The sequence below is a fragment of the Manacus vitellinus genome, unplaced genomic scaffold (genome assembly GCF_001715985.3).
Source record: "Manacus vitellinus isolate BGI_N305 unplaced genomic scaffold, ASM171598v3 scaffold_19_pilon, whole genome shotgun sequence".
NCBI classification, from domain to species: domain Eukaryota; kingdom Metazoa; phylum Chordata; class Aves; order Passeriformes; family Pipridae; genus Manacus; species Manacus vitellinus.
The window spans coordinates 6,185,006-6,208,455 of NW_021939395.1; the positions used below are offsets into that span (position 1 = coordinate 6,185,006).

Here is a 23,450-nt window from a genome sequence, read left to right on the forward strand (position 1 = left end):
ATAGAAGGAGTCACTGAAATAGACAATAACAAGGCAGAAAGAACAAGCAGAACCTTAGATACATGTAATCTGCTTGTGTTGTTTAAGCAACAACAATAAATTCAAACATTAAACCAGAATGAGATGCTTCTACTTTTTTTGGTTTGTGGAAAATGGGATTTTGGTTTCATTGTGACACAACCAAATGGGAGTTTCAAAACAGTAAAATTTCCTGAGGAAGGGAAATTTTGAGTTGTGCTATGTGAAATATGTGAGTCATGTTAGTCTGTAAATTGCAGTAAAACACAGAAAGATACTGCACCCCACTGCAACCCAAACTGTAACAGCAATGAGACCAGAGCATCAGTACTAGCCCACAGTCAAACCAAAAGTATTGCCACAGAAAGTTCGAGATTCTGGAGAAAACACTTCACCATAGGTTGGACTATCTTTATAATGCTGTGGTGATAAAGCACATATTTAAATACTTTACTGTATTATCAGAGGGATTTTGCCACAGAGTAGCTCTATAGAGGGAAAAATTAAGAGAGAACTGAGGCAGCCAAGTGGTCCATTATATCTTCTCAGAAGACAAAACAGTGAATCATTTATGATTATTTTGATCATCAAAACCACTGGGTTTAGACCTTAGCTATAAATACATTTTTTTAATGTGGTTGTTGATCTACTATTTAATGATGGTTCATTAAAAGATGAGGTTGCCCAAGATCTGTATCCATTACCATTAAAGGATAAGTGTTGAGGACTTGTGGATAGGTGCTGCTTATTGACTTTCATATCTTGCATAAATATCGTGGCCACAAGTCTATGACTCAGTCAGGTCAGAGTGTGCTGCTCAAAAGTCTCCACAAATGTCAAGCAAGTGAAATTCCTGAACCAGTATTTTATATATTGAAACATAAAAAGAAATGCAAGTTTTATAAAAGCACGGGGCTTGCATGGTAGTTTCTGAACTGATAGGTTACTTTCAATAATCACCTAAATTTTCACCCAGTGTAACTATTGCTCTGCATCAAAAGGAAAAGAAATGGCCTGGGCTCCATCGCCTGGATGGCACTGCGAGCTTCTGCCACTAGAGTGTGTCAAGGCATATGTGAGGAATAAACCTCTTCACACGCTGTATCCTTCAAACTATTACCAGAGAGTTGGACAAAGACAAGTAGCTTGAATGTACCATTTTTCTGATTTACTGCTTGGCTGCTGGAATTTGTCTAAAGGATCAGACTACTAAGGAAAGGTCTCACCTCATTAGTCTGCATATGCTGTGCACCGGGATTTTCATATGGATGCTGAACAACACAGGCATCCAGAAACAGTCCAGCCAATTTTAAGATCCCTTACACTGTGACTGTGTTTTCAGTTCAATGTCAATGAAATATCCCTTCCAGCTAAGACTCTTACTTTGATGCAGTACAATAACTCTGTTATTTTGTATTGAAAAGTCAGCAAAGCCAGTCAGTGTATGTAAATCTCTCCCTCCTTGCTGCTCTCTGCCGGATGTGTGCAGTTGCAGTAAAATTTGGGGGGCAAAAAACCCCCACATATCCATAAAAAACCTGCTGACAATCTGAAAATATACTGAAAATCTGTGCTGAGAATAGAGATGTTCCGGTGTATTTAAAAAATCAGTTTGAAGAGAAACTGTAAAAGCCCCTCTCTTTGATAGTAAAAAAAAATCAGAACAGTTAAAATTAGAAAAGCGTAGGCATAAAGCATTGCCAGTATCAAACAGAGTATGTTGAAATGTACACATTTGGAAACGCTAAAAATCAGGATCTGCCTCCATACTTTCCTGAATCAAGGCTTGTCCCCTTCTCCATCTGTAAAACTGCACTGAGTGTGCTCCTTTTCTCTCTCTTTTTGCTCATTTTTGCCTCTTCAGATTGCAAACACATATTAGCTGTTTTGAATACAGAGGCTCACTCTTAGTTAACAGTTTTTCACTGTCCATAATGTCACCTGTTTGCTGAAGATTTTAGCTACTGGACCAACCCTAATAACTTTTCTTTAAAATACAATAAAACCCAAACCAAACACAACCGAACAACTACTACTTGAGAGAATGGAATCCTACACACAAATCTGTAGTCACATACATGCTCAAGTGATGTTCTGAATGGAGACATGTAGCACTTGATTTCATTATCTACTTTACTTCTCTTAGGAAAGGTCTGCTAAGCTTGTCTTGGAAACTGCAGCAGCTTTCTGAGCTTCTAAAGGTCAAGAGTGTTAGAGTGACAATGATGACTGAGCAAAACACCTTCCGAAACCCTTAAGCATCCTCCTAAGTCAGCCACATAGGGTCAAAACAGACAATGGGAGAAGAACCCCAGATGAGAATATTCTGCCTTTGAGTTGCTGAGGGCATGAGACTCTTATGGGACACCTGGAGTTCTCATCACCTGCTCTGTAACTACAGGAAAATTTTACATGTCGTGTCTATTCGAAATGAAATGGTGGCTGACAAGAGAACAAGGAACACAAAAGAAAAGAATAGGAACACAAAGTAGAAGGGAAAGATCTGAGACCAATAAAGTGTCTCTTGCTCAGTGTATGCTGAGCTAAGGGTACCTTAGGCAGGTATCCCACAGTCCCAGCAGAACTAAGAGATCCTGCTTTCCATGTGCAGCCTGCTGAAATCACAAATCCCTACAGATGACATTTGAGCCCCAAAGGATCGCAGCACAGCACGGGCAGAGCACGCAGCAAGGCTCGAGGTCTAGCACTGGTACAGAGCAGGGAGGAACTACAGCCCTACACACTCACAGTCACCTGAGAACACACAGGGCACCTGAAAACTCTCAGGGCAGTGTCTCGTGAAGATTTCACAAACAGAAACAAGCAAGTGAAGTTTTCTCCAATTCAATGACCAAATCAAAAAGTCAGAAAGAAGAAAGTACAAACCTCAGTTGAAACAGAGCTCACACAATACCTTTTTTCTTACAAATAGTAATTTCCATTTGGAGTAAGTCTGAATATTATAATTTAAAATAATATTATTCATTACCTTTTTAAAAAACCTCATTTTTTGCTTTTATAATTTGAAATGGAAAATAGTATTTCAATTTCAAAATATGAATAATTTTATTTTAAGCATGTTAAAATATTTCCTTTAAAACCCAAGGAAATGTTTAATTTTTCCTATTATTTCAGTTGAAACTATTTTAGTTCAACCTAATCTCAAAAATGGTCCCAGTCCTTTCAAACTTCTTTTATTCTACGAATTTAAAAAATCATTCCAAATTTTTGTCCACCTCTATTCATAAAGTCAAGCAACATTTTGGCCTTACAATCTTGGGAAAGGAAATACTCAAGAGCCTTTCTAAAATACCTTTCCATTTCCCACCACCGTGTCCCTAGCTGATATTCCTTGTAGCCTCCAGCAGCAACAGCTCTGCCCTCAGCGTGGCAGAGTCCCTCATTAAATATTTTCCAGAAGTAGAGTGTGAAGGCTGGAGAGTGAACTTGCTGCTTTTATAGAGGGAAGAACACCCAGGAGAAGGTATTTAAATTATGTCCTGAGGCAGAATGAAGTTGATTTATGTCAGGGATTATTTTTATCTCTCCAGTCAACTCGCAGTTATGCAGCGCAGTGTGCCCAGGCCCAGCCGGGCAGCGCTGCTCGGTACCAGCCCCCGCCAGAGTTTGGCACCAAAGCGAGCTCAGCAGCAGGTGGGGCTGTGCCCTCCTGCAGCCCTTGGCACGGCCCGCGGGAAGGGTTTCCCTGCTCAGGTGGGCACCACACGGACACAGTTTGCAGCACAAAGCAGCCTTCACTTGCAGATCGCCCCAGGAATTCCAGAGACTGCTGGGTTTGGCTCCTGCATCTACCACTCCACCCTTGTCCCAGCATATTGATGGAAAAATGGGATGGTTATGATGGATGCCATGCCCCATTCTTCAGTCACATGCTGCCTCTAAATATCTCTAATCTGTGCTGAGATCAGGTTAGCTGAACTATGGACACCCGGGATCCTTCTCCCTTCTTCTTTGGTCTGGCTCTGGCACAGGAGCAAATATACTCTTGCTTGAGACCTCAATCCCAAGTGCACGACCTTTCAGAAAGCCTTGGATAACCCCCCAACCAATTATCTCTGCAGAATAACAACAGGAAAACAAAGCCAAAACTCCACAACTGTGAAATTACCTCTGGAAGAGGAATGGCTATTTCCTCAAGACCTTTTTTCTCTGAAAAAGGTGCTGTATTTACTGAGATTTTAACATGCAGAAGCATGTATGAAGTTGCCTGAAAGCACATGATCTAAAACATTAAACCTCTGCATTTAATTTTCATGGGTAGAGAAAGAAAATCAGTAAAATATGCAATAAATAAATTCTAGTTTTTAGAATAAAAAAATAGAGTAAATGTTTCCGAGCAGCCTGCTAAAATAAATTACTTGGATTTTAAAATTCTCTTCCGGTGTTTGAAATTAAAATATTGTGCCACATTTCCAGCACTTGCAAGTAAGAACAAATTCATTATGAACTAACACAAAACTACATTTTCCTGTACCACTGGTGAACATGCAGTGAGGTGTAAGGTCACAAATAAACTTAAATGCATTTGTATGTTAACAAATGTCATGATGTATATGGCTGAATTTTAATCATCTAGGGAATGTAACTCCTAAATTACAGAAGGTAAGGAACTAAATGGATTCTCTACATCTTTTCTGTTAGCTGTGAGTGGCATGTCATGCATTCCCTAGCACTGAGAAAGGACAACAATGTGGACAAGGAAGGACTTCCATTCAGAGGCCATCGAGTAGCTTGAACTTTATGATGTGCAGCTTTTTATCTTTTTTCTTCTTTTAAATTTTCTAAGTAAAAATACCACCTATTTTAAGAGACCTCCCCATCATTCCTATGGGATAATAACATCTAATGTGATCAGATGAAATTTTGCACAGCAGTTTGCAAGAAAGAGAACTATTTCTTAATCTCCATTTTACATAAACAAAGCTGATAATAGCAAACCTTCTGGTGAATAAATTATTAGCAATTACACTTAATTTGGGTAGTGCATTCTATCAGAGCACTCAGCAGTAGACAAACGCAGTTTGAGAGAGGTTTGTTCTCTACCAGTAAAATAACAGGCTGAGGTCACTTCAAACAAATGTTTGAAATGCAATGTGTCATTAGTATTTCAATCACTGCCAATTGCCTTTACTTACTATAATTATTGTTTCATAAGATTTAGAACAAACATGTTTTGCTATCTGCTCCAAGACAGTTTATCACAAATTGAGGTGATTCAGATTGAGACTTGTCTTATTGTAAGCACGTTCTGAATCTTAGACTTTAATCCTTACAAATTATTCAAATTTTCTCACAACTGTACCTGTTTCCTCTAAAAAATAAGGTAAATCTTGTATGGATTTGCCCTTCCTTCTCAGAGGTGGCTGTCCCTCTGATTCTCTTAGTCAGGACTCGCCCATTCCTAGTATTAAATAATTTCTACCATTTTTCCTTTCCTAATTTTCAAAAAAGAATCTTAGTGACCACAGTTTTCTGATTTTGTCAGAAGTATCTAATTTACAGCTTTTACCAAGCAAATTATGAGCAAACACTGGAATAATTTACTTGCAATCTCATGCGTTGGCAATGAACAGAAACCCACCTGGTAATGTTTCTCATGATAATTTTTTGCACATTGATGTTGGATAATGAGCAGCAGTGGCCTTGTGAGGGAGGATATGGTTGGAACACTCATGACGTGACATTGACTTGGGTGATTTATCCAACATTTTTAAATGTCTTCTGATGTCTTAACTTCAAAGGGGTTATAGTAAGGTAATGCCACCAGATTTTCATAAGTAAAAAGTACATACATTTTTCCTTGTCATCAGTTGGAGAGCTATCACAGCATTTCTCTTATTGTGGCCTTCTTTATAATAACAATTATCTCAAATATTGACAACCATAGATACATTGTAATATTAAATGGTGTATAAACAAATATCTTTCTGACAGATATTAAATGTTTTAAAATAGAAACTTCAAAAGTTTTGTAAGTAATGAATTCATAGTGTATCAGCTTTGAAAAAAACAAAACAAAACAGAACCTCCAAACTCAAATTTATCTTCCAAGGGAAAAAAGCTGTATGCAGCACACTTAGCATGCATGGCTATTATCATCTCCTTAGTCTTGGAATCTGTGAATCCAAGGGTTCATAGCCCTCACTTCATACATCACAGACAGAACAGGTTTCCTGCATTGTCCTCATGGGACCCATAAAAGAATTGAAACTCTGCATTAAGGCAATAATTGTAATCAAACCACATACTTCACCCAGCAATCCACAGGCCTAAGGAATGAGGTAGTTTACCTGATGCACAATTAGTTTCCCTGATACACATTTAGTTTTTATCTGTTGGATTTAGGCTTGGGTATTTTTCACCTTCCTTTGAAGCATCAGCTCAGCCTTTGTTGTCTGGATATCCATCCAAACTCTACCCACCCAGATCAAGTCAGAAGTTAAATGAGATAGTGCCAGTAGACTTTTAAAATTAAAAGCAATGTGATTCAGCAGTGTATAAAGCACATTCTTTCATTGACAACTATGCAACTTCTAAAGTTCATCTGGTGATTCTTGTTCCAAAGCAGAAAGACATCATTTGATCTTCATTTAACAGTTTCTCAAATAATTACACAAACTTCTCCACAAACACTGTATAGTACACGTGGCTTTTCTGACATTTTGGTTAATTTTTCCCTAGTAGTGACAACTAAATAATTGGACTAGAAAGGTGTACAATTCTGTTACAGAATTCTGTTTTGATTAATATGTTTCTAGTCTTCATGACCCTTTTCATGATTGTATAGCACATCCCTCACCCTCCACAATCTTGAGACCCTTCCCTCTGTACTTCCTCCCTGCTCTGCATTTTTTGGTTTTACAATCCTTTTTCTCAAGTCCACAGCCCAGGTCTCTCATGGAGTCCACCTGATGACAGGCTGCAGCTTCAGACCTCTGAGTGAGATAAATATGAATACATTTGATGTGGCTTTTTTCCCCTCCTGATTATCAGCATGATAACACAGTTGATGGCAACACAGCTGTGTTAAAGCCTGGGCTGCTGCTAAGGAGAAGGGAACTTGGGAAAATGTACTAACAACGTGATTTTAAAATCTACATGTGCACAAGGTCTTCCACACACCTCCTTACCTCTATACTGGGAAAAGGAATACAGAAGTAACATATGGCATTATTTCTCTATTCCTTGGATAACCAAGGAGGGCTACCTATGGGGTCAGAACGTGTATAGAAAATAACAATCTTCTTCCCTCCATTTCCATCAAGGCTATCAAGATCTATGTAAGATTTGGGGACACAAGAATTTTGCCCCTGCTTAGTGCTAACAGCATTTAGAACAGTCTTAATTTGATCTACTTCTCTTTTCTGTTTATGTCCTTGGTGCAAGTAGTTCAAAGAACAGGATTTTACTCATCTCCCTTCTCTTCTGCAAGTCCTCTGTGCTGTTTTCAGAACTTTGTTCTCAGCATCTCTTACTTCTCTGTCTGCCTGGCAGACAAGGCAACCTTTGGGACCCCTGTGCTATTAAAGTCATCACAGGGCAGAAGTTCAATTCATGGAAGAGCTGTCTCCTGCCTGGCTGAGAGCAGTATGCTAATGTGACAGCTTGGCAAGTATTTGAGAATGTCACTTCTAGCAAAATAACTGTCCTGAATGGTATTTGTCATATATACAACCACATATCTATCAACAAAAAAAACCCTACAAAATTCAACTCTAATATATATTTCAAATGAGATGCCCACAGGCACTTATAACATGAGTACATGTCAGTAGCCATATGTGCTGTAATCCTCCTCTTTATACATAGACCCAGCATAATCCTTTCATGCACCATGTATCTAATCTGTATTCTCTGCTTTGGAAGCAAGATTAATCTCAAAATTTCAGAATTAATTCAAAGGCATTAAATAGCATATAAATCTTCATTTCTTTGGCTACCAAGCAGTTAAAGAATGTGGTGAATGACCAAATCATTTGTGCTACCATTTCAGTTCAGGTTCTTCAGAGCCCTGCAGCTGAACTATAGCCGGGTATTTAATGCAGAATTGTATCTTTTGGGGAAATGTGTTATTTTTAAATGCTTAATAATTATGAATTCATTTGCCATTCTTTTTATAAGCTGGGGATCATAATGAACTCATCTGTTATTCATGTGAATGTCAAATGTGTTCCCACGGGAGTTTTATTCTAATTCACTATTAGTTAGTGGACTCATAAAATAAAATGTTATCCATTTTTTACTCTGAACATGTAATGCTTGGTAATTGTTCATCAAAGGGCAAATGTAACATTTTTCTTTGATAACTTTCAGTTCTGATTTAACCAGTTTAAAGAAAAAGGTTTAGAGTAAGGGTACTTTCAGAAGCAGAAGTAGATTTGATAAGCTGTGACTCTTCCATTTAAAATGCAATGAATTAGATTATCATAGGCTAGATTTAAAAATGTATCTGTATTATACTATAAGCATACATGCTTGAACTACATGCATTCAACATAACAAGACAAACCTTACCCTGATATACAACATTTAAAGACAGTTCAATGAAAGACATGTTTCAGTATTCATGAGGTGACCACAACAGTTTTCAGGCAGCTGTTCTATTGCAACAGAAAATTTAGAGGTGAGAGACTTACAGGTCACTGCAGAACTTGAATATGATGACACTGGGCAGTGGGACTTTGACCTGTGAAAACAAACACAAAGTAGGCAATGGAAAAACAGAAAATTCAGACACTGGTATGATTTTTTTAGAGAGTTAAATACATGGGATTTTTTATTAAATTATTTTAAAATTTCTTCTAAATCCCTGATCTAAATTGAATGTTAGCTGTAAGAACCTAGCCCATGAATGGATACCCATGAAATAATTCAGCAGCATTTCCTTAGGTCTGATGTGCTGTGCTAGGGTTCTCTGCAAGTATGCCATGAGGTAGTCCCAGTCTTGAAATGCTCTTTAGAAATGCTAACCAAAATGAATGAGTTATTAGAGAGAAGCATTTTAAAAGATGGTTACAAACCCAGAATTCTATTTATAATTGGAGCCACTAGATTAATATATTTATAGATTTACTTTAAAATACACAAGCAGGGAAGTTCTTTTTTTCATTTGAAGCATCAAGGATATGTTTTTAGTATTAAGGATGGAAACAGTAATTTTCTCAAATCAAATGCACAGTATTTAAATCAAAACATATTACCCCTGTGCAGTCTCTGGCAGTCAGTAAGTTATTAGAATATTAACCATGAAGAAACCATTGAGAAAAACAAACATGCAAACCAAAGCTTAGATATGAGTCTTGATGATCACAGATATTTCTAGATGTTAAAGACTGTAATTTCACCTTATATATGGTTAGCAGGAAAATGTCATAAGGAACAGTGCTTCCTGAATGCTATGACTTAGTTCACAATTGAAGAAATATTATTTATTTTACTCTTTAAAATACATTTAAATAATGATCATATTAAAAACAAAACATCTGCTTTTACTTGCCATAATGGCAGACTGAATTATATGGATAACGTGAAAAAAGGAATATCAGAAATAGTGAATGAAAGGAAGAGTGCACAGAGGAGTAATGCCTACTATGCCAAGAACTGGTGAAACCTTGTTGAAGCTTCATGTTTATCAGCTGCTTTGTATTCAAAATGAATATAATGTGCTTATTTTATACATTAAACAACTGTGACAGAAATTATCACCCCCCAGCAGGCAGCCTGAAGGCCCTTCCCTAGAGTGAGAATACAAACGTGGGAGATAAGAAGAATGAGAAGACATAAAGTTTTGTTTAATGAAATTTGTGTGGGATGGATGTGGATCTATATAAATATCACTTTCCTTGAAAGCAGAGGATAGCTCAGGAGACCTGGGAACTGACAAATCATTCATCAGTTTACAAGGGAACCCACAGGTTTAAAAGGCCTGGGTTTGAACTCATCATTCTGTAATGGTGAAATTCTATTGACCTCATTGGAGTGATTTGATTTATACAGGTCTGAAAGGAGAACTGACTTTTGCAACAGAAAGTACATCAGAAAATATTACGTTGGAGAACAGGAATTCTTCTGAAAGGAAGCAGTAAAACTAATGAATGTGTAACTGAATAAGTGAGGTACCGAATGCTACCAGTTCCTACAGGTTCAACTTCATTCAGAAACTTGCAGGAGCTGGGGTTCAGGCTTGCTAGTCTCTTCTAAAGCCATAAAGACACAAGAAAGGGTTATGGATTCGGTGCTCATGAGTTGTTTGACTTTTCCTACCACACTCAAAAGAGAAAAAGAAGAAGAATTTGCAGGACTGAATATGTGAAAGTAGAGAGGGGTGAGGGTGAGAGGTGACTCCAAAGTACTGTGAGCATCAGGCCCTGCTGGGGCTGCACTCACAAACTGCCAATGATGAAAGTAACAACTGCAGTGAGAAGGGTTTTACTGGAGCCCTGCTGGCTTTTTGCCACGGAGGGTAACACCTGCTGTTAACTAACATTCTATTTATATCTCAAGTCTCTTTTAAGACAATGTATTTAGTGCTTTTAGCAGTTACAAGTTGATAGGCTGGAGGGCCAGCACCTTTATGGCAAAAAAAAATGGCATTTGTCCACTTTTTCTTTGAGCAGAAAAGAGGAAGATAAGTGCACCAAAGTGACATAAATAGTGATTTTATTAAACCAGTCACAGAAAGGAGGATCAACATTTCATTCAGGGTGACATGTACAGATCAGAAGCACTGGAAGACACAAGGTTAAGCAATTTGGGCATGGAGTATAAAGAATGCTGATACTTCTAGGGGAAAAGGAAAAAAATACAATCAATAAATAGCAATATGTTACAATACCGAAGAAGGAGAAATACTTATGAGTGCCATGCATCTATTTAGAAGCTGAAATAGTCTACTGTAGCTAACAAACATTCTTTCAAAACAATAGCCAAAGTATTTCATTAGATGAGACTAAAACCTTTCAATATCAAGTGATTAGATGTTCCCACCTGGAACAGTGGAAGCAGTTCTTGGCCATCTTAAGATTCACAGATTCTATTATAGAAGTTAGAATGGTAAAGGGCAAGCAGAAGGATTCACAGAGGTTTTACTGCTCACAAAGATTAAAGAAAAAAGTTCTTCAGTCTCTGGAGAAAAGAACAGTATATCTCATTTCTCTGAAAGGAACAGAGAGATGACAGCTTCAATGCTATCTGAGCAGTGCAAAATAGTAGAGCAAGGGAGTATGAACCTGAGCTAAGAACTGGCCATTAGAAGAATGGAGGCAGAATTCCTTCAGACCAAAAGCTAGAGATAACATGTGCAAAAAGATTGCAAAAGAAGGAACCAAATCATTTCACAAGAAAATTAAATAACATCTGAAAAAGGAAGCTCAACACAGTCTCACATCAAAAAGAACAAAATGTATGCCTGTTGTCTTCCTTATACGGAAGCACTTCTGTCATTCTTATCAATTAACATAGTTAACAATCAATTAGTGTTGTTAAAATTCCCCTCTTCTGAAATTCCTGTTCCTTGCATTAACTAAATCGATAGGAAAGTTTCATTTTGATGTTTTTATATGAGATATTAAATCAAGTGTGGGCTGCTTGGGATGGTTAAAGGTCTAGTGCAATTCTTAGGAATAAACAGGCACGTAATTGTGGTGTCCTGACCAGATTTTAATTCTTAGCAAAAAATCACCACGCATTCTATCTTCCTAATTCACTCACTCATTTGAAAATTAATGATTACATTTTCTTCCTAATACACCTCAATTTTTGTGTTGTATTTGACTGTTGCCAGGGTTCATTGGGGGGGTCTGTATGACTGCACTGGATTCACCAGTGTATTTTTCTAATTACCTGAAAACACTTAAAGCTCTGAATCTTTAGAAGTGAGAAATGCTATTAATACATATGGTTGCTCTACAGTGGTGGAAAATATTTTGTGAAGGAGACCAACTACAAACAGCCAAGTCAAAAAATATGTCCTAAGGCTTATTATTAATGTATCAGCTAGCACAAATCTCTGTACCTCCACTGACCTCAATGAAGCCATGGTGAATTTATACTGACAATACAGCTATGTAAGCTACATCTTCTTTTACCACTGTACAATGGAAAAATACATTCAAAAAGGATAGGATATTGCATTAACATAATATCTGAGGAGCATTCCAGATCACAGAATTAACTGAAAAGAATTCCATTAAAATGCTGCTACAACTCTCACCTTTCATTTATTACAAGCTCTTTGAACCTTAAGTTTTTAATTTAATAACTTTTCTGATTCCACTGACACATTTAATGTTTTTATCTCTAGTTCAAAAACTGCCCAGTCCTAGGTTATTTACTTTCATAAATAACATTTTAGAACATGTGGTGATTTTTTGCTTTTCTTGTTTGTTTGCTTTGGGAGGTTCATTTAGTGGGAGCTTTTATTTGATTGTTTGTTTGGGGTGTTTTGGTGTGGTTTTTTTAACAAACTAATGCCCAGTTTTGCAGTGCAACGGGACCAAACCCTAAGTTTGTGTAAGAGTGAAAAAAGTCTGTAAAACAATATTAATTTTAAAATAACACAGATTGGATTCACAGTATGGTAAAATTATAACACAGCTCATAATATGAAACAGGGCCAGGATTCCAGTAACACAACATGTGAGGACTTTTTGTCTGCTGGCTGGTATCACATCCTGAGATGATTTTTGTACAAGGTTTTTTAGCAGAGACTTCAATAGGGGTTTGATATATGGAACAATAGCAGGATATGGCCTCTAACTGGTAGGAACAATTGCTGTTCTCAGACAAGTGCAAGTTAACTTTCATTAACTTATTGGATTTTGTGCACATTTTCTGGCCTAGATTCAGTGCTGCATCTAATTTCTCCTGGGGACAGCTGAGACAGGGAGTGTACTGAAGAACAGTAACTACTCTGTCTAAGCAGAATATACTAAGGAAAACTCACATGAGTCTCGAGAGCATGATAGAACAGTTGGGGAATAATGTGAGACAGTAATACAAGCAAACCCACTTTCGTCCCAGCTACACTCACAAAGCCTTGTAGGCTGCAGGGCAAGGGAAGAGTTGCCTAGACTGGCTCCACAATGGGTGAAAACTCCTCAGACCAAAGGAATTTTCAGCATGTAAATCTTCCAGTTTTATGGCAGGCCCATCCAAAAAAGCTCATTATGATGGAAAGATACAAAGACAGAATTTAACCTTTGCATTTTGGAATATGTAAGTACAGACTCTTTTCTAGAATAATAACTAACTCCATAGACATGTTGCTTACACAGCTCAAGTTTTGAAGTTGTTGAGGGTTGTTTTATAGAATTTTTGTTGGTATAATGTTTTCTTTAGTTCTAAGAAAGTGGAATATTATATATTTTGAAAAGAGGGCCTTCTGTTTCCTTTTCTTTCATTGCCTGGCTCTGATTTTTCTACAGTCTCAAGCATAAACCAATACCCTTCCTGTTCAAGGCCCTTTATCTTTCCTCAACTGGTTTTCTTCACCTATTATTTAAAATTCAAACACTTCTGTTATTTCTGACAGTTTCCCCATAAATATGTGCAATGTAGCTTTAGGCTGCATCTTCTAATTTTTCAATAGCACTGTTTAAACTGCCCAAGGCCATGAGTTCACAATTTTGTGTAGCCACTCCAACAGGCCAACACAGACTTTTGTGCAGCCCTCTGATAAACCAGACTGGAGAACTGATTTGGCTGAAAAATAATTGAGGGAAAAGAGTGTTTTCCAACTTGATCTTCTGCCTCACATCTGCACAAACAGCTGCATGAACACAACAGAATGGGTGGGGCAGGAAGGAGAACAATTAGCTGAGGTAGAGCTGCTTAAACCAACATTACTAGTCCTGCAGAAATGCACATGGAACCAGAGCCTAAATGTGCTATTTTAAGTACCCTTTTAAATCCCTCACCTGTCACAGTGCCTATTAAAAGAATTGGTACTAATAAGGCAAGGATTATATCACTCCCGCTTACCGATGGAGCCCAATTTTGGATCACAGTTTCCTTGTTCTGGTTGATTTGTCTTTTAACTAGATTGAAGGATACTGAGAACATAAATCATCTTTTGGGCCACTTGAGAACAATATGACTTCTACTACAGTCAGTGCAAATTTTACCTTGGAATCAAAAAGAATTGGATCATGTGTGTTAGGATATCATTTCCCCTAGATACTAGTCATTCTGATTTTCTTGTTTAAGAAGGGCAATCCTTCAGAGCAGGTTTGGGTCACTGAGAAATATCTTTCTACAAATAACTCTGTTTTCCTTAGAATAATTTCTTTGACAGCTCTTTTCAAGAATAATGGTTGTGATTTTTAATTAAAACATTAATTTTAATCTCTTACTTGTAATAAGTGACAATACTGAAATCACTGGGGCTTTAGAACACGAGGTGAGCAATACTGCTAAACAGCTGGAGTCATAAAGGAGAGCTACATCCCACCTAAATTAAACTGACCTAATTGCACTTCCATTCTGACTCTGCTTGTACTGCTAAAGAGTTTGGGTTTTGTACAGAATTCACTCAGTATATTTGACTGCATATGAGACACAACCAAAAAGTCATCAACTAACAGGAGAGAATGTGCTGAAGTTAGCAAAGTACAGAAGTACTGTAGAAGTTCAGAAGAACTGAACATATTCAGGGTTCCTTGTAATCAGAAATGTAAAGGTACTCAAGACTTAACTGACCCAAAGGGCCAATGAAACACATGTTGCAGTGAACTGAAACGATCTTATCCAAAGAATAAACGCTCCTTCAAACATAAATAGAAATTTTTCACTTAGCTATGAAAAACGTTTTGTGAGTCTGCAGTTCTCTCCACTTCAAGATATTTGATAATACAATTGTGTCTTTCTGACTCCACTAATTTCCACAGTTGTGTTTGTATATTTATTGTTGTCTTTACATGGAGATTTGGTATGCTTGAACTGTACTGAGGTAAAACAGGAGCACAACTACAGGCAAATACAACAAAGAACATCTGCAGGAGTGGAAAAAGCAAGGTGTTTTTAATAGATAAGTAACACATGTAGTTTAGCCTTTCATTCAAGGACCATTACAATACAATATTTAATCAAAAAGTTATCCCTATGCATTATCAATAGTCTTGATATTGCATAAGGATATCAAGTCCTACCTCTGAGACTTACACTGAACCTTCCAAATATCTGTCCCTGTGGAGTGAACGATTTATATTTGTGTGTGTATCACAGGCTTTTGCAATTACTTAATATTTTTTATAAATATTAGTGTTAAATAATATAGAATGTTAAAAAAATTAGAAAAAGAATTCAATACCTGGAGAAACTGTTTTCCCAAAAGCAACAGAAGGTGTCACTGCTAACTGATTTTAAACAAATGAATCCCTAAGGAGAAAACACTGCCTTTGTTTTGAAAGAAACTTGCAAGTTGTTTGAGAGAGGGGAACTGGGTTCTCTTCTCAAGTATTCTCCAGCTCCAAACATAAACATTACATTTAAAAATGGAAAAGACTGCTTCACACCATCTAATTCTTCTCCTTTCTGTTTGCTGTATTCCCTGCAGCTGTTTCACCTCAGGCTATGATTCACAGTCAAAGCAAGAGGAGTTTAGGCCAGTATTTGGACAGAAAGGCTCAAAGGGCTTTTTAACCCATTAGTATTAGCCCTCTAGTGATTGGGGATTTTCTCTTCAAATCCATAATTTAAGATCCAGCCAAAATTAAGATCATGAGGATATTGGATAAACCATTTCCAACAAGAAATGTAAAACTGAGCCTCTAAGTAGTCTGTGACTGAAAACTTTTTCTATACTGCATTCTAGCTTGGGTAACGGCTGCGTCTCTCTAAACTTGCGATATTATTTTAACTCGATGTGGCAGTCCTTGCCCCTTGTCTTCCTCGATACTGTAGTGTTGCTATTCTATGTTAAACAGCTGTTACATCCCATGCCAGAGATGGCTGCATAACACTGACGGGTGAGGTGTTATTTTCTAAATATACATACAGACAGATTTTGAAGTACTTTACGGCTCTTTGCAAGCCTCTCCATAAATTGAGATATATCTATATATGAGGCTAATGTAAAACAGTAATATAAAACACATTTCCCCTGCCACCCTTGTAGCTTGTTAAGCTTAATTTTAGATGTCTGGAGGACAGCAGGAACTCACATCTTTTTTTCCCTGGATTTCCTTTCCCTAGAGGTCTCTCCCGGGCTGCAGGCACCCAGGGCCATGGTCTCACCGGGTCAGGGCTGCTGGCTCTGTAGCTGCGGGCCTGCACTCTGAGCTGCTATTTATTGGTTGTGAAGCAATTGCCAAAGCTGTAATTAAAAAAAACATATATATCTATATAAAATATAATATATACATAAAGCCCGTGGCTTTTAGCCATCACGATTGCATGTTTAATAGGTGCATCCAAGCACTCTCTGCAGGCTCCCAGCCTGCCGGCTCCAACACAGCCCCCCCCTCCTCTTCCCCAGAGAAAGGCATCTCAGGTCACTTGAATTATTTAGCGGGGTGTTTTTAACCATCTCAAGGGCTTTGCTCCTGCCGTGCGGCGCCTGCAGAGCTCGGGTTTGTGGGTTTATTTTTTTTTTTTTTTTAGCACCGCGAGGTGGAGTTGCTTCCACTTCCCTGGCAGAAGGAGGAGATAAAGCAGCGGTGCCGGGGGGAAGGGCGAGAGGGGCGGCCTTCGCAGTGTGGAGGGGAGGGGAAAGGCCGCCACACCTGCGGGCCGCGCTGCCCCCTCCACCCCGGCCCTGCCCGCCGGGGCCGCTCACTGGGTCGCTCTAACGCAGCTCTCTCTGTCTCTCCCCCCACCCTCCTCTCCCTCCCGCTCCTCATTCATCGCTCCCTCTCCCGCCCCCTCCCCGTGCAGGCGGAGCGGGCGCGCAGGAGGCGGACGCGGGGCCGCCGCACGTCCCCCGCCGGCCGGCCGCCCCCCCGCATGGGTCGGACGCGCTGCTTGCGGGGGAGGACGGCCTCCAAGATTGGCGCGGGGTTGCTGCGGGGTGAAGAAGCCAGAAACTCTCCAGCTCCCTCCCTCGGGGCTCGGCCGGCCGGGCGGCGGCGGCGGCGGCTCCCACTGCGGCGGGGCGGCGGCGGCGGGGGGCGAGGCGGGGGGCGCTTTGCCCCGCCGGGGGGCCCCGCCTGACACGGCCTCGGGGGCTGGCGGTGGGGCGGCCGCCGGCTGCGCCCTGTCCCCGCTCGCTTGCCGCCCAGCTTGCGGGCGGGGCCCCGGCCGGCTCTCTCCCGCCGTCCGCCTCGCTGCTCGCCTCCCCGGCTCAAGGCGGGCCCGGCGCAGGAAGATGGTGGTGTCGGCCGAGATGTGCCTGCTTCTGCTTCGATTGTGCTCTACTGCTTCACCTGTACGGATTACCAGCCCCCCGGAGCCCCGCTTTCACCAACGACCATAGTGAGTATCGCCGCGACCGCCCGCCGTGGGCGCCTTCGTGGCGCGGGCCCGTCTCCGCCCCGGCTCCCCCCGGCCGCGGCGCCCTCCCTTCCCTCCTCCCTCCCCGCCGGCTCCCGCATCCCCGCCCGGCACCTTCCCCGCTTGCTGCCGCCCGGCCGCTGTCCTGGCCTGGCCCCGCGCCTGTCCCGCGGCCCGGCCCCGGGGCGCCCCGCTCCACGTAGCCGCGCTGCCCTCCCCGCGCCCGTGCTCGCCCCGGGGAGCTCCCGCGACTGCCCGCCCGCTCCGTGACCCCTGCCCGGCCCCTCTCGGCCCGGCGCGCTGGTGGCATCTCCCCCCCGTGATCCCTGACCCGGCAGCGCCCTGCTCCGAGCAGCCGCCTTTGTGCCGCGCTCCGGGCTCCGCGGCCACCTCCGGCCGCCGCTCCCCGCTCCCGGGCTCTGTTCGGTAGCGCCCGAGTCGCTCGCTCCCCGCCTATTTCACCCGTAGTCCTTACTGGGACCCCTTCACTAGTCAGCCTCTCACTGTCCATGTGTTCTGCATGAGTGCGGGCCTCTCCTTCACCAGTGCTGGATGGTGAGTACAGTGTAAGAGCCCTGTCGTGCGAATCCCGGATTTGTGAGCACTGGTGTACTTGTACATTCCCTGTGCCAGGCACTCGTAAAGGCTACTTTGGTCTCAAACCGTGCAGAGTCCTTGCTTTGTAGCGACTCCTGAAGATCACCCAATGTTAGACATCCCTGAGTCCCTGAGTAATCCACCACATCAAATTCCCGGAGTTTTGAATAGATCACATAAACACCTGTTACTCCCATTCTCCCTCTGCCTCCCAAGCTTCCTTGCAAGAGTGTCCACCAAGGGCCTGTTTCATTCCCATCCCCGGCCACTCTTGTTCAGTGTCTGTGCCCCACTGCCTTCGGAGGTGACCCGCCAGGATGGCGGTGCCTGGCATGTCAGCACCTGCAGCCTGCCTGCGCCGGGGAGCGGGCGTGCTGCTGCAGACAGAGTTCAGACACTTCAGGGAGTAACTTCTCTCTGACAGGAAGTTACTTCCTCTCAGCTGGGATGAGTTACTGAGTCGCTGCATGTTCCAAGTCCGTTTGAGTGCAAAGTTAACCTAAAGGGTTGTGGAAATTGAGTTTCCGCTGTTTTACTTTGCTTTTAAATGGGATGGAGCTCATGTGGTGAGTTTCCATGCTCCAGCTGAGACTCGAGTGCATTGGTCCACCAAAGTGCATGTCACTTCTTTCCTCTTATGTATAGCATGACTACTGAGTCTGTGAGAACCTGTGCTTTATCAGTACTTTATGAATACAATGTTTTGTGTATGTCCTAGACCCTCGTGCACCCGCACCAATGCAAATGGTTATCATGTAGTCTGTGTTTCATTAATGAGATGTAGTGTATGCTTCTCGGTGTTTAAAACTGTGATGTATTAATGATCTTATTTGTAGTCCTTGCTGTTCTAACACCCAGGATCTATACATCTCTTGCATACTTTCAGCTGCTGTCATGACAACCCAGCTCTGTGGATTCCTACTTAACCTGCCACCCCAGCAAGTCTTCCCTATATGCTCTTCATAACTCCCATGTGATTTCATCAGAGTACCAATAATGAAAGGAGGGCAGGGAGACTCCACTGTGAGTTTCTTTACCCAGGTCTTTTGCAAATCCATGTCTGTCCTTTTGTAGATACCAACTGTTTAGGAACTGCTGCTCTGAGTAGCCATTTTGCTGTGCATTGTCCTGTGTCTGTTCTCCATCCCAGACCACTATAGGTTGCAACATCAGCTTTGTGCCGTTTCACTCTTTTGTTGCTGTAAGAGAGTTGAATTCTGTCTGTGTCTCTCTGTAATAATATTGTTATGTTGTTTATTTGTATTGCAGAATGTTTAGTTGAACAGATTAGTGCTACCGTCTCTGTTTTATTAGTGGAGGAAACTGAGGCAGGGGTGAAGATCTCAACACAGAAATGTTTTCCATTAAGCACTTTTTTTCTTCTTAGTAAGCAACAGATCACTTTTTTCATCTGACTTCTTACTTTAACAAGAACACAATAGCAAATCAAGTAAAATTGTTTGAATTTTTCTGAAATTCATATGTGTGCTTCAGTGTTCTTAAGATTTAGTTTCTAGACTTGGTGAAAAGTTGCTGCATCAATGGACTTCTGAAAATGGCACTGCCCTTTAAAATTAGTAATGTCATTTTTTCTTATTCCCATGCCTGTGCCAGCCTGCACGTTTGATCTGATGATAATTTTATATTTTTCCCTGGTTACTTTTCAGAGTTTGGTTCTCTCTAGATCGTTGCATGGCTTCACAAACACTTGTGCCCGCACAAGTGTGAGGTGGGAATAAGCAGACAGATGGCAGAACTGCTGCTTTCAGCAGCCTTGTGAGCTGATTATGTTTGTGCAGTTGGGGAAGCAACTTTGAAAAAGTTGTTCAGTATTGCATGTAAAATTCTAGGTCGGTGAATAAATTGCTCTGGCTAGGTGTTCAGAGGCAGCATGATTTCTAGCATTCATAAGATTTGCAGGCAGTCTTATCGATAACTGGGTAGCTCACAAAGATAGGATGTTGACTTTGAAGCTGAGCTTCATCCTGTACAGCAAAAAAAAAACCTGAATGGAAACTGGCATTTTTTAGTGAATGTGTATTGTAGCTTTCTGCCTGGAATGCTTTTAAAAGGAGGTTTTGCCCATAGACTGAAACATCTGTTCTAAGAGTAGTAGTCTAAAATAAGGGTTTGTATGTGAGATTTAGAATTTCTTTTTTAATTACATTAATTACAGGGAGGATGAAAGACCTGTGAGCAGGTATCTTGACACAAACATGACTCATGTTCCTTGCAGGTCTTTGAACAATGAAACTGGGCACGATCAAAGAAAAGCAGGTGGCTGAATCACTTGGACAAGGGGTTCTGGCGTGTTGTCTTTAGAACAAAACCTGCTTGTGACACCTCCAGATTTTTCGAACTTTTTGATGCCAAGATGAGGACAGCGTCAGGGCAGGAAATCCAAGGCAGTTATTAGGAACAAGTGGAGATGCCTGTTTTGAGAGAGTGCAGGTTTTGGACTTAAGACAGCCCATACATGGATGAAGTAGTTGGCATTTTCCTATCCCTGCAGTTCCTAAAGCACAGAGAATGGGGTGTTGGTCGTGGGTATTGCGAGGGAGCTGTTGGGTTGGAGAGGGTGACTCATGGAGTCAAAAGAAGATAGCTGGAAGATACTGAATCTCTCCAGCAGTTTTCTGACGAGAGTAGACTCAGCAAGTCCTTCCAGCCATGGGCTTTCTCTCCTCTTATAGGCTCCATTGATCTGCTGACATTTTGTTCTGTCACTCTTTAATTGAAGAACTTTCTCCTGCCTGTAATTTAACTTCACTTTGAGTTGCTCTCTGAGGCACCCTTTCCCTTCTTCGTGGGGTATGTCCTGAAGGGCATATGCTTTGCTTCTACCAGTGTGATGTCTCTCAAACTACATGTGCCAAAGGGATGAAGAAATTATCCTGGAGGTGTGGACACTGACAGAAAATTTGAAAATTGCTGATCCAGACAAAGTGTCATTTAGACACTGTTTTTGAAACTGTTTAATGAGTAAAGTTACTGAACACTGCAGTTGTTCAGGAGCAGATTTTCTAGAAGTATCCATAGAAATTAATTGTAAGAGGAAGAGTTGTAAAAACATTTTAACCCACTCACTTAGGGAGAAGGAAACCTGAGGAGCCTAATTTTCCTATGTTTCTTACCTTTCTGACAAGTAACTTGCATATCTTTACTTTCTTATTTGGTCTTGTGCAGTATACCCTGTGCCACCATGATCAGTGGAAACAATATCATGTCCTGTCTTCCACTGTGGAGGTGGAAAAGGACTACCCCCAGTGTGAAGGGGCTCACTATTGTTTTTCTTTTAGTAGGAAAGTGTTTGAGTGGAAGTGCAAGAAAGTTGTGACAAGATGGGAAGGGTAAGTGTGTGAAGAGGAGTTCAGTTGAAGCTGTGCTGTGGGGAATGAGGAGGACTTTTTCTTAAAGAATCTCACATCTCTACTCACTGTAAAGGTTTCCCTTGGCACACAGAAATCACCTGAGTTTTTGATCCTCCACAGTGTCTGCCTCAAGCTCTTCAACTTGCCTGCTTTAGTGTCAACATCTCTGTGGGGAAGACATTGTCTGACAATCCAGCAGGCTCTTTTGCCAGTTGTTTGCTTTTTATAGTCCCTTGCTGAAGGTTGCCTGCTAGTGAACAGGATTGATTTAATGGTGACCACCTGTACTTGGTGCAATTTGAAGGGGGAGTTGTTTGTTCTGCTTCTGTCATCTGGTACTTGACAGCCAAGAACAAGAGTTTGCAACTGGAATAGCTAATGTGGCCTGTGCCCTGCTCCCCATCTGGCTGAGCAGCTCTTGGGAAAGATGTTTACCACTAGTGCCTTACATCAAATGCCTGGATGATGGCTTGCTCATATCCCTCTAGTCTGGCAGGGGGATGTGCCAGAGGCATGAGGTGGTGTCTGTAGCTGGCCTGCATTCCTGTGGTGGATCTGGTGCTCCAGGGAACTGACAGCCCTGTGCACGTGTGGAAGTGTTGCTGGTTACCATATTCCTTGTCACTGGAATAATCTGCATGGCTTAACCATCTTCTGTGATTGAAGGCCTCTGGATTAAAATATTTTCTAGGTGATAGCCAGTTTTCTTAAAGACTTAGCTTGGAAATTTACCTATTCCTTTCTTTCTTGATGACTTGTAGTATTTTGCAGCAACTGTTTGTTTGGCTACAGGACAGAGATACAGATATGCTGCCATGACCATGTCCCTGACCTTTGTATTTAATCGTGTTTTCAGGTCTGAGATCTGTTAATTTACATAATCTGGAACGATATGGGGTAGCAGTTCTACACTAGCTTAATATTTTGTTATTTGAGTTTGGAAACATTTCAATTCAATGCAGTTTAAAAATACAGTTAGCTAGTCTTGTGCCTGTTAGTTTTGAAACTTTCAAAGAAAGTTGTGATTCTGCTCAAAGTGAGCGTAATTTGACCCTGTAGTAGAGAAATGGTTCTAGGGTTTGTTACTAGCCACCCAGTTTTTTTCGTTACTTACTGTGTCTTGATAATATGTTGGCAATAGTGGTAGCGAATTGCTGGTAGTTTAGACAGAAATAGCTTAAAATCTTCCTGAACAACCCAAAGCTGATTTTTTTCCACAGTATTAGTTGTCTGTTGCTTTCATTTCAGCATTGAAGAAAGATTAGGCTTCTCTGTAGATGTGTACATCTGCTTACACATACGTGTAAATAAAAATGTTATGGCTTGCAGTTGATAGGATTTCATGCTTTTCTCAATTTCTTGTTTCTTGGCTGCTGCCCGACTTCCTGTTTTAGTCTCTACAATTTACTGTAATGTTTAAAGTTGGAACCTTTTGCTTGACTCCTTGCTTGCTTTACTGTATGTTTCTTTACAAGCATTTTTGTGAAACTTTGCCTGGAAGCTTACCAAAGTATGAATTTCGTATCGTCTTTAAAAACCCAACAATATTCTCAACTTCCTCTGCAGTTCCTACTCAGAATTGAGCTGTACCTATTGACATTACTAGTCTTGATGCCAGAAGTTTGAAATTTTGTTGTTTCTCTGCAGGAGTTGGTTGTGTGGCGGTGGAGACTTACACTGTTGTGTGGCAGACTCTGTGCAATAATTTGTATTTATTGTCACACTTGAACATTACACAACAGCTATAATGATTGCTTGGTCATGGCTAAAGATCAACACCAGTCGCAAAACAAAAAACAGAGCAAGGAAACACACAGACAGGGAAGTGTTCTTTCATGTCTCTGTGTCTGACTTTATTCTGGATTTCATGTGTACGTTATGTACATTTGTATAAGCTTTAGTATTTTCTTCTGGCTTAACAGGGTCTTTACTGTTGAGTGTTAAATGTTGGAATATGAAGTGGTGTTTTTTTCAGAGTGGCATTCTGTGGTAGGCGCTTTTAAAATACAGTGCAGT

The 23,450-nt window shown here is 40.9% G+C and overlaps 1 protein-coding gene and 1 long non-coding RNA gene across 2 annotated transcripts in view; one reads left to right on the top strand and one right to left on the bottom strand.

Annotated features, from left to right (window-relative positions):
• Window positions 1-16,604, bottom strand: part of LOC108639340 — a 66,354-nt gene extending 49,750 nt beyond the window's left edge. The window contains exons 1-2 of the long non-coding RNA XR_003915721.1: window positions 16,200-16,604; window positions 8,676-8,725 (exon numbers count right to left, since the gene is read on the bottom strand). This is a non-coding gene — a long non-coding RNA (uncharacterized LOC108639340). The remainder of the gene's footprint in view (window positions 1-8,675; window positions 8,726-16,199) is intronic.
• The window catches only part of LOC103766659 (AMME syndrome candidate gene 1 protein), a 92,238-nt gene that overhangs the window by 7,821 nt on the left and 60,967 nt on the right, over window positions 1-23,450 (top strand). Inside the window, 2 exon segments of the mRNA XM_029959148.1 lie at window positions 16,918-17,365; window positions 17,367-17,445. Of these exon segments, the coding sequence (XP_029815008.1) occupies window positions 16,918-17,365; window positions 17,367-17,445 (527 nt within the window).